Here is a 12,423-nt window from a genome sequence, read left to right on the forward strand (position 1 = left end):
TCCTTTTGGCCCAGATTTGGCCACAAGCCTGTACCCATCATGCAGAGGAAGAGGGAGGTGGCTGCAGCCTGCAAGAAGAAGGTGGGCTGTTGAGTAGGGGTCTAGGGGTGTCTGCCGAAGGGCTTAGGGAGGAGGGCAGAGGAGGTGGCCCTGGCAGAGCTCTGGTGCCTTCCATGCCACCTCCACCCAGAGTGGCTCCATTCTTCTTCCACATAGAATCCTGCTCAAATAAAAGCTTCCGTGGATAAAGATCATCTGTAATCCTTCGCTGCAAACAAACTCAAATACCTAATATACTAATACCTGATATAAGTCAGTGAGTCAAAATTATTTGTTCACTATTACATTCCCAGCATCGAGGATAGTTCCTAGCATATAGGAGGAGCTTGTATTCATTTCCTATTGCTGCTATAACAAATTGCCACAAACTTGGTGGATTAAAATAACACAAATTTGTTATCTTACAGTTCTGGAGGTCAGAAATTCAAAACGGGTTTACAGGGCTAAAATCAGGGTCCCGGCAAGATAGCATTCCTTCTGGAGTAGTTGGGGGAAATCCATTTCCTTGCCTCTTTCTGCTTCTAGAGGTTGCCCACATTTCTTGGCTTGTAGCCGCCTCCCAGCAAATGGCATCACTCCGACATTTTCTGCCATCACATCTTCTCTGATTGCGTCCGTCCTGCCTCTCATAATGATCCCTGTGGTTACATTGGGCCCACCCAGATAATCCAGGATGATTTCCCTATCTCAAGAACTTTAACTTAATCATATCTGCAAGTCACTTTGGCCATGTAAGATAACATATCCATAGGTTCCAAGAATTAGGAGGTGGACATCTTTGAGGATGTGCATATCATTCTGTCTACCACAGAGCTCAATAAATATTTGTAGAATTGTTGAATGAACAGTAGAATCTCAGCATTGGAAGCTGCTTTAGACAGCATGTAGTCTAACCTCTTACAATGTCTAGGAATCTCCTCACTGGCAGATAGTCATTCCATGTCTGCTTGAATACTTCTGGTGCTGGGGGCTCTCCATCTTCCAAATTAACCTTTCCACTGTTGGACAGCTATGGATCTTAGACATTTAGACCTTTCTTCCTTAGGTTACTTCTGCCCTTCTTTCCGGAGAAATCTACACCTTGTATCTTCTATATGACTCTTCTTCCCCAATTTTGGAGAAAAAAAAATGACTTACTGTCTTTATCATTTACAAATCTTCACTTAGCACATCTCCATCTCAGTAACTGGGGTTTCAAAAAGATGAAAGACAGCCTCCAATCTTCAGGAGGGTTATTGTGAAAGTGAATCCTACACATAAGAAGTTAAATAACAATACAGTTAAATGAGTTCATCCATGTTAAGTGCTCAGTACTGTGCTTGGCATGTAACAAGTGATCCAAAAATGTTACCTGCTCCTGTTGCTGTTATTACCATTCACAGGTGCTCTGGGTCAAATTACTGATGCACCTGGAGTTCGCTGATGCAGCAGTGACTGGAGAAGGCTCAGGGAGGAGGAGGGTTGGGAGGAGAGGCAGAATGTAAACAAACTCAGGGTAAAGGGGAAGGAATTTCACGCCGGACAAACACAGAAGGCAGGTGTTCAGAGGCCAGATTAAACAGGTCAAGTTCTAGGAAAATGAATAGATTTATTTATCTCATGTAGGGTTTATAACTAGCTTGGGCAAAACAGCATGAACTTTATCCAAGTTGTAGGTAGCAGCTGTAGATAGCAACTACCCCGCAGTCTCTCCAAGTTCTCTGCTCCTGAACCCTTCCTGGGACTCGCAGAGACTTAAGCCCCATGGTCTCAAGTCTAGTGACTGCTTCTAGTGGAAAGAACACTTCTTTCGACCTGCCTCTTTGATTCCCAACTCCAGCCTGGAGATCATCTTTAGCTCCTCTTTGCTCTATGCTCCACGGCCACTAACTAACCCTGTCCCACTCCTCACTCAGCCTTACCCCCTAAAACCTCAAGGAACTGAACACAGACATTGAAGTTGGAGAATAACGAAAGTGAGAGAAGTAGAGGCAAGGTCAGAGCTGGACTGTAGATGTATGGGTGGTCCATGGAAAGCTGTTTGTTGCATCTGTAATAGTGATAGGCATGAAGTACTTCAGGCCACCGAGAAAGCAGAGGGCATACCCGTGACGAGCAGAGGACTCAGAAGGAAGAGGAATCAGGAGGAGTTTGCAAGGAGTTCTTCCAACCCTCCACTTGCTCACCCCATCCAGATATGCCTTCTCCCAACCTTACTTCCTTTTTAAAGAAAGATGGTGAGACAAAGGATGATGAATGATTCTGTGCAATATTTTTCTCTCTGAAAAACACATGAACACACATACAGTATGCTTTAATCTAATAATCTGATTTTCCATTTTGCTGAGGCTATCTCATAAAGAGCCTATATCCTCATAGCATCTACAAAAGTACCCAAGACAGGCCAGTATGCTCTGTAGTTCCCAATGACTGACACTAAGTTTTGCCATTTTATTTCTGTTTCATAAGGAATCAGAAAACAAAAGTGGCAAAGGCCAAATAACTCTCCTTGGTAAGACTCTAGTCAGGTGTGACTTTATGGCCAACATTCACTTTAAATGAGATGAAATCAGAATGAGAACTTTGGTCCCTTCTTTAAACAACCAGCCTTGCAAAGCCCTAGGGCCAAATCTGGCACATGAAGTCAAGACCAAGTGTTTCCTCCATACTCTTCCAGCAATGAGTTGAGTTGAATGTATTTTTTAAGATGATGAAAACAGGAACTTACAGGAAAACATCAGGGAAAAACTTCTTTCTTTAAAATTTCTCATTAGAGACACAAACATTTCAATTTATACATAAAAGAAGAAAATTATCATTCCTCCTCAAGAACTAGATCTGTAAACCACTATTTAAAGTAGTTTAAATAAGCAATTTAATAAGATGGGGAAAAGACTAGCCTAGCATCCCCTATATTTTTTCCTCCCTGTTTACTCAATTATACAAGTACTTCCACAGCAAGACCTCTAATTGTGTAGACTTCAGTGAAAGAGAAATGGAACTTGCTGTAAAATAAATTATTGGGTGTAATTAAATTACATACCACTTCCCATACTTTTTTTTCCAAATTGCCCATTACTTTAAATGAAAACATTTTTAGAAAAGAACTGTAAACACTCAAAGCATTTCTCAAGGACCATTCTCCCTTCTTCCTGCTGATACAATGTAGGCATTGTTCCATTTTCCAATATTCTCCTGCTGAAGATCTGAGGAATTTCAAAACTTCATTCACCAGTAAAACTTGAGAGTTCCATTTTCAAATCACTTGCTGAGCAGGATCCAGCTTCAGTCCCTCTTTTAGCAGATGAATCCATCTTCATCTCTATTCATGTGACACCATGAGTGTTCCCTACCCTGCTGTGGTGCAGTCGCTCGATACACTCTGTCCTCCTGCACTTGACACACAGACAAGTCATCACCCTCCTTCTGGGGCAGCAGGAGAGGTGTTTAGAGCACGAGCTTGGGAATCAGGGAACCCCACTGGCTGGAGCATCCTGCACGAGTCACATAAGCTTTCTGAGCCTGAGTTTCCCCATCTGAAATATGGGAAATAGCAAACCTGCCTACCTGCTAGTGTTTTCTGGAGGACCAGATGAAATCACACATATTGCAAACACTCCAAATGTTACCCAAAGAGCAGTTCCGATAACCTTTTTTTTTTTTTTTTGCGGTACGCGGGCCTCTCACTGTTGTGGCCTCTCCAGTTGCGGAGCACAGGCTCCGGACGCGCAGGCTCAGCGGCCATGGCTCACGGGCCCAGCCGCTCCGCGGCATGTGGGATCTTCCCGGACCGGGGCACGGACGCGTGTCCCCTGCATCGGCAGGCGGACTCTCAACCACTGCGCCACCAGGGAAACCCCCCGATAACCATTTTTAAAATTGTTTATGTGAGGTGTTTTGCTGTTTTTGTTCCTTAACAGGCATAAAGAAAGAGAATCTAAAAATCTCATTTTCAGGCTCCAAAATGGGGAAATGGTACTGTTTTATTTGTTCCTTTTTGCTTATTCTTCTTTCCTGTTAAGATTCTGGTTCTCAATAAAGATGAACTCTTCTGAGAACTGCAGGACCTTTTGCATCTCAACCCCAGCCCTACTTCCCTGCTATTGCTTCTTATAATCAGAGCTAGTGTCTTTAGACAAATTTAAATAGAAAATCCTCACATGCCGTTTCATGGGTCATGATTCTCCCAGAATTTGCATGATCTGCTTAGTACTAGTTGAAGTAAGAAGAAGTTAGAAAACACTGCTCCTCACATTGTCTCAGAAACTACAGAATCTCTTTGAAATCAATTTTTTTTTGAATTTTGAAAATAAATTAAAAATGGATTGTTATCTGGGCTCAGTGCCAGAGAAGGAAAATAGTTTTTTCTTTGCAGTATTTGTGAATTTTAGGGCCAAAAATTAATCTTTGCTGTGACCTTTTATTATTATATAAAGCCTCTTTCTCATAATCCCACTTGAAGCTATACACATTTTTTATGCCATGAAACACACACACTGGTTTGTTTGTTTTTTTAATTTATTTTTTGGCTGCATTGGGTCTTCATTGCTGTGCACAGGCTTTCTCTAGTTGTGGTGAGCGGGGGCTACTCTTCGTTGCGGTGCGCGGGCTTCTCACTGCGGAGGCTTCTCTTGTCGCAGAGTATGCGCTCTAGGTGCATGGGCTTCAGTAGTTGTGGCTCGCTGGCTCTAGAATGCAGGCTCAGTAGCTGTGGCGCAGGGGCTTAGTTGCTCCCCGGCATGTGGGATCTTCCCAAACCAGGGATTGAACCCGTGTCCCCTGCATTGGCAGGCAGATTCTTAACCACTGTGCCACGAGGGACATCCACACACACGCTGTTTAATACAAACGAGAATTAGGAAAACACTCCCCAAATGACCTACTACTTCCCTCTCTTTCCCAGGAGAGGTTTTGTTTTGTGGTCCCCAAAAGGATTTTAAAAATCAACACCGTCTACTCAAGGAGGGGCAGTAGAGGATCTGATGACTGCCCCCCCACCCACACACACACACATAACAGTAAGAGGATGCTGATGAGGAAATGTAGCTTGGTATCAGGGCACTGAGGTCAGTCCTCAGCTGTAAAGCACTGTTTAAGTGTCAGCTTCATATTATGACATGATCTGCTTGTGACAGGGCCACTGGTCCCGTAACCAGGAGCAGATGCTGTGCTGACATCAAAGCAGGATGAAGAACTTCACCATAGATGGTGAACCATCTATAAAGCTATGTTGTTTTGATCTTGCCCACCAATAATTCAAGGCACTGGGAGCAACCAAACATCCGTATCTCAAGGTGAAGATAATAGGACCTCTGATCCAAAAGGAAAACACAAACACACACCAATTAGCTGCTCTTCCTACAAAGAATACCAGAATCCAGCCTTGCAGAAGGAGTTGCTTGCCTACAGATCCACACAGAGAAGTAAAGTTGAATGCAGGTTGCTTTTACTCTCCTACGGCTCTGGCTTGACTGGGAATGAGGGATAGAGACCAAAACCAATCTGTAGTCCAAATCCAGCTTCCCCATAAAGCCACCAATCCTACCCTGAGGTTCTAAATGTATTCAACAGGATTCTAGATTTCTCACCATCAACTACCAACATATTATCCAATACCGAGCACAAAAAAAAAAATGTGGCGGGGTGGGATAGGGAGGGTGGGAGGGAGGGAGACGCAAGAGGGAAGACATACGGGAACATATGTTTATGTATGACTGATTCACTTTGTTATAAAGCAGAAACTAACACACCATTGTAAAGCAATTATACCCCAATAAAGATGTTAAAAAAAAAAAATGTGGCAACCTGAGTTGAGTTTTGGGGGCTAGTGGTTTTGCTGCAGGCTTTCCTACCTTCGCCAGTATTAACAGCGTCGTTGCAGGCTGTGTCTGGGTTCCAGACTAGTGAGTCACAAATGGCAGTTACATAAATCTGTGCCTGTTTTTGTACTACTTCTCTTTGTAAGTTTCTTCATACTTGGTATGCCACTTCTTGCCCCGAAAGCCTAGGTTTACACTGCAGAAAGTCTTCTATGTCTCACTGTACCCACAAAGTCTAACCCCGCATTCAGACTTACAGGCAACAAAGGGCTTAGTGGATAGAACAGCAACAAGGTAAAAGGCTGCAACCCCCAGAGGCACCCACAGGTACCCAGGGTGGAAGTCGGTTGTTGGTGGGTTGTGTTTTCTCCAAGAATGCCTCACAGAAGATGCAGCTACAGTGGAACTGGATATAAACACCTTATCAGCCATTTCTCCAAGAAGCTTATCTAACATTTTGCACCTTATATAACTGACATTCTGAAATTAATGCCTCTTATGCAGAACACACCTAGCATTTGAAAAGAAAAAAAAGTAGGGCCCCCGGAGGCTGTATGACATCTTTTCACCAAAACCAGAAGTGTTTGCCTTTCACTGGTTGTTTCATGTATGTGTGTGTGTTTAGATGTCAGATAAATTTTATCTACAAAAGATCAATTGTGAAGTTTATTGGGCATCACCAGGAAATAACACCCTGCAATCAAACATCCCATTCACCTGGGTTTTCATGTCAGTGAGTGCAGTGCAGCACGTTCCTGATGGAGAGTGTCTGACGGTTGCATCTATGCTCCAGAAACTTGTTCACTATCAATGCGTTCATGGAAATGAAGCTGGGGCTCATCTGAAGCACTTGGGCAAACAGAACAGAAGACTGTGAATAAGACCTGTGGATAAAAGCAGGTCAGACTCAAGAAGCCAAATATAGGTCAGAAAGGCCCTTTTATAACCTGGTGCATTGTTTTATGAATTCAGATTAACCCTGATCAAACTCCCAAGACATGATAGCCAGGTACAAGAAAGGTCTGTTACAGTTTGGTCTATAAGGTGGGTGTAAGTCTGATAATTCAACAATAATATTAAAAATTGAGAGAAAAGGGGCTTCCCTGGTGGCGCAGTGGTTGAGAGTCCGCCTGCTGATGCAGGGGACACGGGTTCGTGCCCCGGTCCGGGAAGATACCACATGCCGCGGAGCAGCTGGGCCCGTGAGCCATGGCCGCTGAGCCTGCGCGTCCGGAGCCTGTGCTCCGCAACGGGAGAGACCACAACAGTGAGAGGCCCGCGTACCACCCCCCCCAAAAAAATTGAGAGAATAGACCTCATGGTTTCCTCTTAACGTTACCTGAATATATTCAATAGCTGTTTGACAAGCAATAAGCAGAGTCTGATTAAACGATTCTTTTCCAACAAAGGCTACTGAGCCTCTTTCTATGTAGCGGCATCTTAGGCAAACATATTAATTGCTTCAAGTAGGTCCCTGTCTCATGTGGGCTTCCCTAGAAGCAGAGGCTAAGATGGGGATTCTTTGCAAGTGTGTTATTAGGTGTGCTCTTGTGAGACAGGGAGAGACGCAGGATAGGGCAGGGGGAGAAGCCAGCTGGATATTAGCTTCAACTTGATCTCAGGGGGACCACTGGGGAACAACTTATACCAGAGTCATCCGAGCTTGAGGGAGGGACCAGACTCCTGTGTGCTCTTAGCAGCAGCTGGGGGATGGGTGTACCAGCCAGCTGAGCAGCAGGACACTAACAGGTCCACTATGGTAGCTAAGATGATGGGACTAAATCTCTAGGAGCCAGACTGTGTGGTAGGAGATGTGGTTCTCATCCCAACCCTGGCCTCACTAATGACATGATGATATGGCCACGGGCCCCTCACATGGCCTCTGCAACTACCAATTTCCTCATCTGTAAAATGGGAGAGCAGGGCTGGTAGAGTTGGATTAGACGATCCCTGCACAATGTGAGATGCAATGATTTCAGTAAGGGTAGTGGGCAGAGGCTCACTGAGGAATAGTGGATGTTTTCTTCTATTCATGGAAAGGAGTTAATTAATGTAAATGTGCCCCTGAATAACTAGTCCATTGAATACTCTTCCCTCACCTGGAATAGCTCTGGATACACAGGCAAATCTAGGAAGACAAGCAATAAAGTTGCCCTGAAGGCGTATGTTCTAAAAAAGGATGGCAAGGCTCTGTTTTCAAACAAAGTGCTTTTGTGGCAGTTTACCTAAAGGGAGCATTAATACAACCAGGCAACCTCATTTAACTGACTCCTGTATCAAAGCAAATTAGAGGCAAGAGGCTGGAGTAAAGCATGAGCCAGAGGCTGTCCCTGAAAAACTACACAGCCTCTAGGGAGAGCAGTTTGGAAACATCTATCCAAATTATAAATACATTTATTCTTTGCCTGCACAGCACACTCTCTGGGAATTTATCCTACAGGTATATATGTGTGAAATGACATTTATATGAGTTTATTCATTGTGCTACTTTTTCAAAAATAGTCCAAGATTGCGAACAACTCAACGGTCCATCAATAAAGAACTAGTTAAAAACAATAACAACTATGGTACCTTCCATACACAGTGGAATACTGTATAACCCAAGAACATCTGTACGTATACAGAAGGTTCTCCTGGATATATTGATAAGTGAAAAAGCAAAGGGAAGAACAGTATTATCAGATTAGTATGTATATTATAAACACATATGCATACATAATATGTTTGCTTCTTTCTGTGTAATGGACGTAATAAGATCATATAGTTATACTCAAGTGTATCCATAGATATCTAGAAGTCAGTTTTTGTGTATCTGGAAAGATACCCTAAAAAAACTTTTATGAGTGATTATCTCTAAGGGATGAGGGAGTGAGAAAATGGGATTGATAGAGACATCGGTGAGAGTGAGAAATCTCACCAATGCCTTTTTACAGATTTCCTTTCTGGATTTTTTTCCCAACCATCATAGGTTTTTCTGTAAGGACAAGGGAGGAGCTGTTTGATTAAAAAATAAAATGGAAATTTAAAAGGCAGGCATCAATCAAAGCTGGTCATTCCAACTTCCCTTATCTCATGCTTTCGTTCAGGGTTTGGCAAACTGAGGCTGTTGGTTAAGTAGTGAGACCATATGGTTCACAATGCTGAAAATGTTTACTATCTGGCCCTTTCCAGAAAGTTTGCCAAGTCCAGCTGTAAATCATGGAGTTGTTTGTAAAATAGCTGTACTCCTCCTATCAGTGAGCTTCAAGTACTTCTAGCAGTTTTGTCTTCTTTACATCAGCTTTTCTGACCACAGAGAGTTATGCACCGAGGAAAAAGGCAGGATATTGCACCTGTTACAAAGAGCATGAGCTCCGGGGACAGACAGCCCAGCTTTAAATCTGGGCTTTGTCCCTCACGACTATGTGGCCTTGGGCAACTAACTTCTTGAACTCAGTATGGTTTTCATCTGTAAAAGCTGGGCGATAATGGTACCTCCTTCACAGAGTCGTTTGGAAGGTTAAGTATGTTAATGCTGGCAAGAAGTTTAGTACAATGCCTGTTAGTATTATCATCTAATATTTTGATTTTTTATAAACAGGGTGATGACCAGTTAAATGTGTTTGAAGAAGACACCATAGGAGGTGAGCTTTCTTTACTGATCAGACCAAAGTTGTCATTTTAGTAGCTCTGAGCATGTCTTTTTTATTAAACACCACTAAGAGATAACAATCTACCAACAGCTTGTACTTTTCCCTTAGCCAGGGAACATGATTAAGATTGGGACTCTTTGGATCTCTCCCCTTTTGGTCCATGTAAAGAATCAAAGGGACACCTTACTAAGAGATGCATTTCCTCACTGCCCAGAGAACATCAGTGAAGAGAGGATGCTCTGGTTAAAATGTTTGGAAAACACAATACCCAATCCCCTTTGGAAGATTCACATATATAAGAGCACAGCAAGACTCCCACATGTCCTGTAGGAAAGAGAGCTGGCTATCTTTAATTCACCATTCTTCAAATTTTATTGGAACACAAAAGTCTTTTTCCTGCATCGTGGTTACTACTCTGCAGTGTACCATTGGGATGCAACTTAAGAAACACCTAAATTATACTGCTTCATAATTTTGTCATGTTAAAAGTCTTGCCAAAACTAAAAAAATCCAACCATAATTAGCTACACATGGAACTGAAAATAGATAAAATTATGTGAATTTGACCAGAAAAAGATAAGTTTCATGATTGCCCTAGAAAAAAAATACCTGCTATCATTTCCACTCTGTGATAACTGTTGTTATAATTATGGTCCATGGAAATATATTTACATTGACTGGGAGCATATACAAGTAAGTGAATTGGCTTTCTAAATAACCCCAGCTCTAATCCTGCTGCTCCATGAGCATGGGGTAGTAGATAAAGTGTCATTTGATGATAATGGCAAAAGCAGGATGTAAAAATTGCAGTCACCAAATGACATAATGGTGACTCATGAGGAAAAGGCACATAAACATGAAGCAAGTGCAAATAATCAACTCAGCCCCAACTGGATGGGGATTGATTGATTGCTGAATAACGTTTCCTCTTTTCCTGGTTATAAAATTAACACACATTCATGTGGAAATTTTTTTAAGGTGGAAAATAAGAGCCATCTAAGACCTTATGACCTCTGAATAATCATGGGTAACATTCTGGTTTATTTTATTGCAGTGTACTGTCTATATACCTATCTTTACCTAGTTGAGAATACATGTGTATATACAAACATTATCTCCAATATTTTGTACCTGTCATAACAAAAGCCTGTTCCCATGTCATTGAAAACTCTCTATAAACTTAATTTGTAATGACCACATTGTATGAATGTACTATCATTTTATGAATGTACCATCATTAATTTTTAAAAATAACTAGTCATTTTAAAAAAAGAACTATTTTTTTAAACTGGAATAAGATAACCATACTACTACTAATACTAACAATAATAACCACTTTCCTAGATTGCAAATACATTAAATGTTGCTCAGCTTCATAAAAGTAAACTAGAAGAAAAAAGTAAACTAGAAGTATGGAGAACATGAGATGACCGTTTGGCTCCATGTGTTAAAAGCATCAATCTATCTGCCTTTAACAGAAAGCTCCAGATAATACTCGATTTTTCCAGTCACCATGGGCTACTCTGTAAAGAGACTGAAACATCTGTTTGATTTCAGAGAACGATAACAAAAAATCCTTTCATGTGAAAACCAAATGGTTCCAAAGACCCCCAAATTCACCTCTTTCCTCTGTTTCCAGCTCTTTTTCCCTTGTCTCCTTCTTCTTCTACCCCAAACTCAATTCTTCATGCCCTATTCCCTCTCTCTCTCTCTCTCTCCTCTCTCTCTCTCTCTGTCGCTCTCTGTCTCTATCTCTCTCTGGTAGAGTTGGGCCTTTCACTCAACTAATAGTGGATTCCTGCAAAAATGTAGCATTGTGTATATAAGTGAACCACTTCATGACTACCTACTACATCACGTGACAACTGGAAATCTTTTAGGGCTCCGCAAACTCTGCAGAGTTTCGCACTTTGCCAAAAATCCCTAATCATTCTTTTGCCTTAAAGCAGTGGTTCCCAAGATTCAGTTCTCACTCACCACCTTCATGACTTTTGTTTTATCTCTATGCTATCTATTCTCTATATATTATATAGAATACTGTATACTATAATACATAATGTAATAGTATATATTATACTATACTATATACTATAATACATAATGTAATAGTATATATTATACTATACTATATACTATATAATACTATATACTATATAGTATAAAACCAGGGTTTCAATACAGTTTTTCTTTCTGTATAACTTAAATTATTCTTATTTTAAAGGTTTCACGGAAGATTTGAGAAAGTGTAAAATTATTTTCCTGATTGGTGAGTAACAGCCCTCAAATTTTCAAATGTAATTGCTAATAATAACAATGTGGTAAGGAAAGAAGACTACTCATTTCTCAACCTGTTTTGAAGTCTTGGCCCTTTTTTAGTCAAGATTACACCCCCGAGGCTTCCAGATCATTCCTTTCATTTATACAGTTTTATATTACTTTGGCTTTGTATCTTTTCAGCATAGACAAAGCAGGACTCTAAGGAATATCAAACTCCTGAGTTTAGCTCTATGATAATAAAATGCATTATAATCCCACAGGTAAAAGGATACCTACGTCTATGAAAATCTAACACCTTTTCTGTTTGAACAATGACCTGCTCCTCCCTAAACTAAATACATCAGTAACCACATATTCAAGTATACCTTAATAACCATACCCTGCATTCCATACAGCTAACAACAAAAACAATCTCATTTGTTTTATGCCCTAGTACAAAGAAACTCATTGGGAAACAAAGTGTGGGATAAAATTCATTTCAGGTTAACCAGCATTTTCTGAGCATCTATTATGTTCCAAGTTATCTCCTTTAATCCTTACACAATCTTATAGGTTGGCGGTCCATCCCTATTACATATCTAATACACAGACAAGAAAAGCGAGCCTCAGAAGGTCAAGCAACTTGTCCAAGGTCACAGAGCTTATTAGTATGAGAA

The 12,423-nt window shown here is 41.3% G+C and overlaps 1 protein-coding gene across 4 annotated transcripts in view; it reads left to right on the forward strand.

The window, feature by feature from the left end:
- AK5 (adenylate kinase 5) overlaps positions 1-12,423 on the forward strand; it is a 236,941-nt gene that overhangs the window by 164,957 nt on the left and 59,561 nt on the right. For all 4 annotated transcript variants that reach the window (XM_060023864.1, XM_060023872.1, XM_060023881.1 and 1 more), the window contains 2 exons: positions 9,439-9,481; positions 11,712-11,756. In XM_060023864.1, the coding sequence (XP_059879847.1) occupies positions 9,439-9,481; positions 11,712-11,756 (88 nt within the window). The remainder of the gene's footprint in view (positions 1-9,438; positions 9,482-11,711; positions 11,757-12,423) is intronic.

Source organism: Delphinus delphis, chromosome 1 (assembly GCF_949987515.2).
Source record: "Delphinus delphis chromosome 1, mDelDel1.2, whole genome shotgun sequence".
Classification (NCBI taxonomy): Eukaryota; Metazoa; Chordata; class Mammalia; order Artiodactyla; family Delphinidae; genus Delphinus; species Delphinus delphis.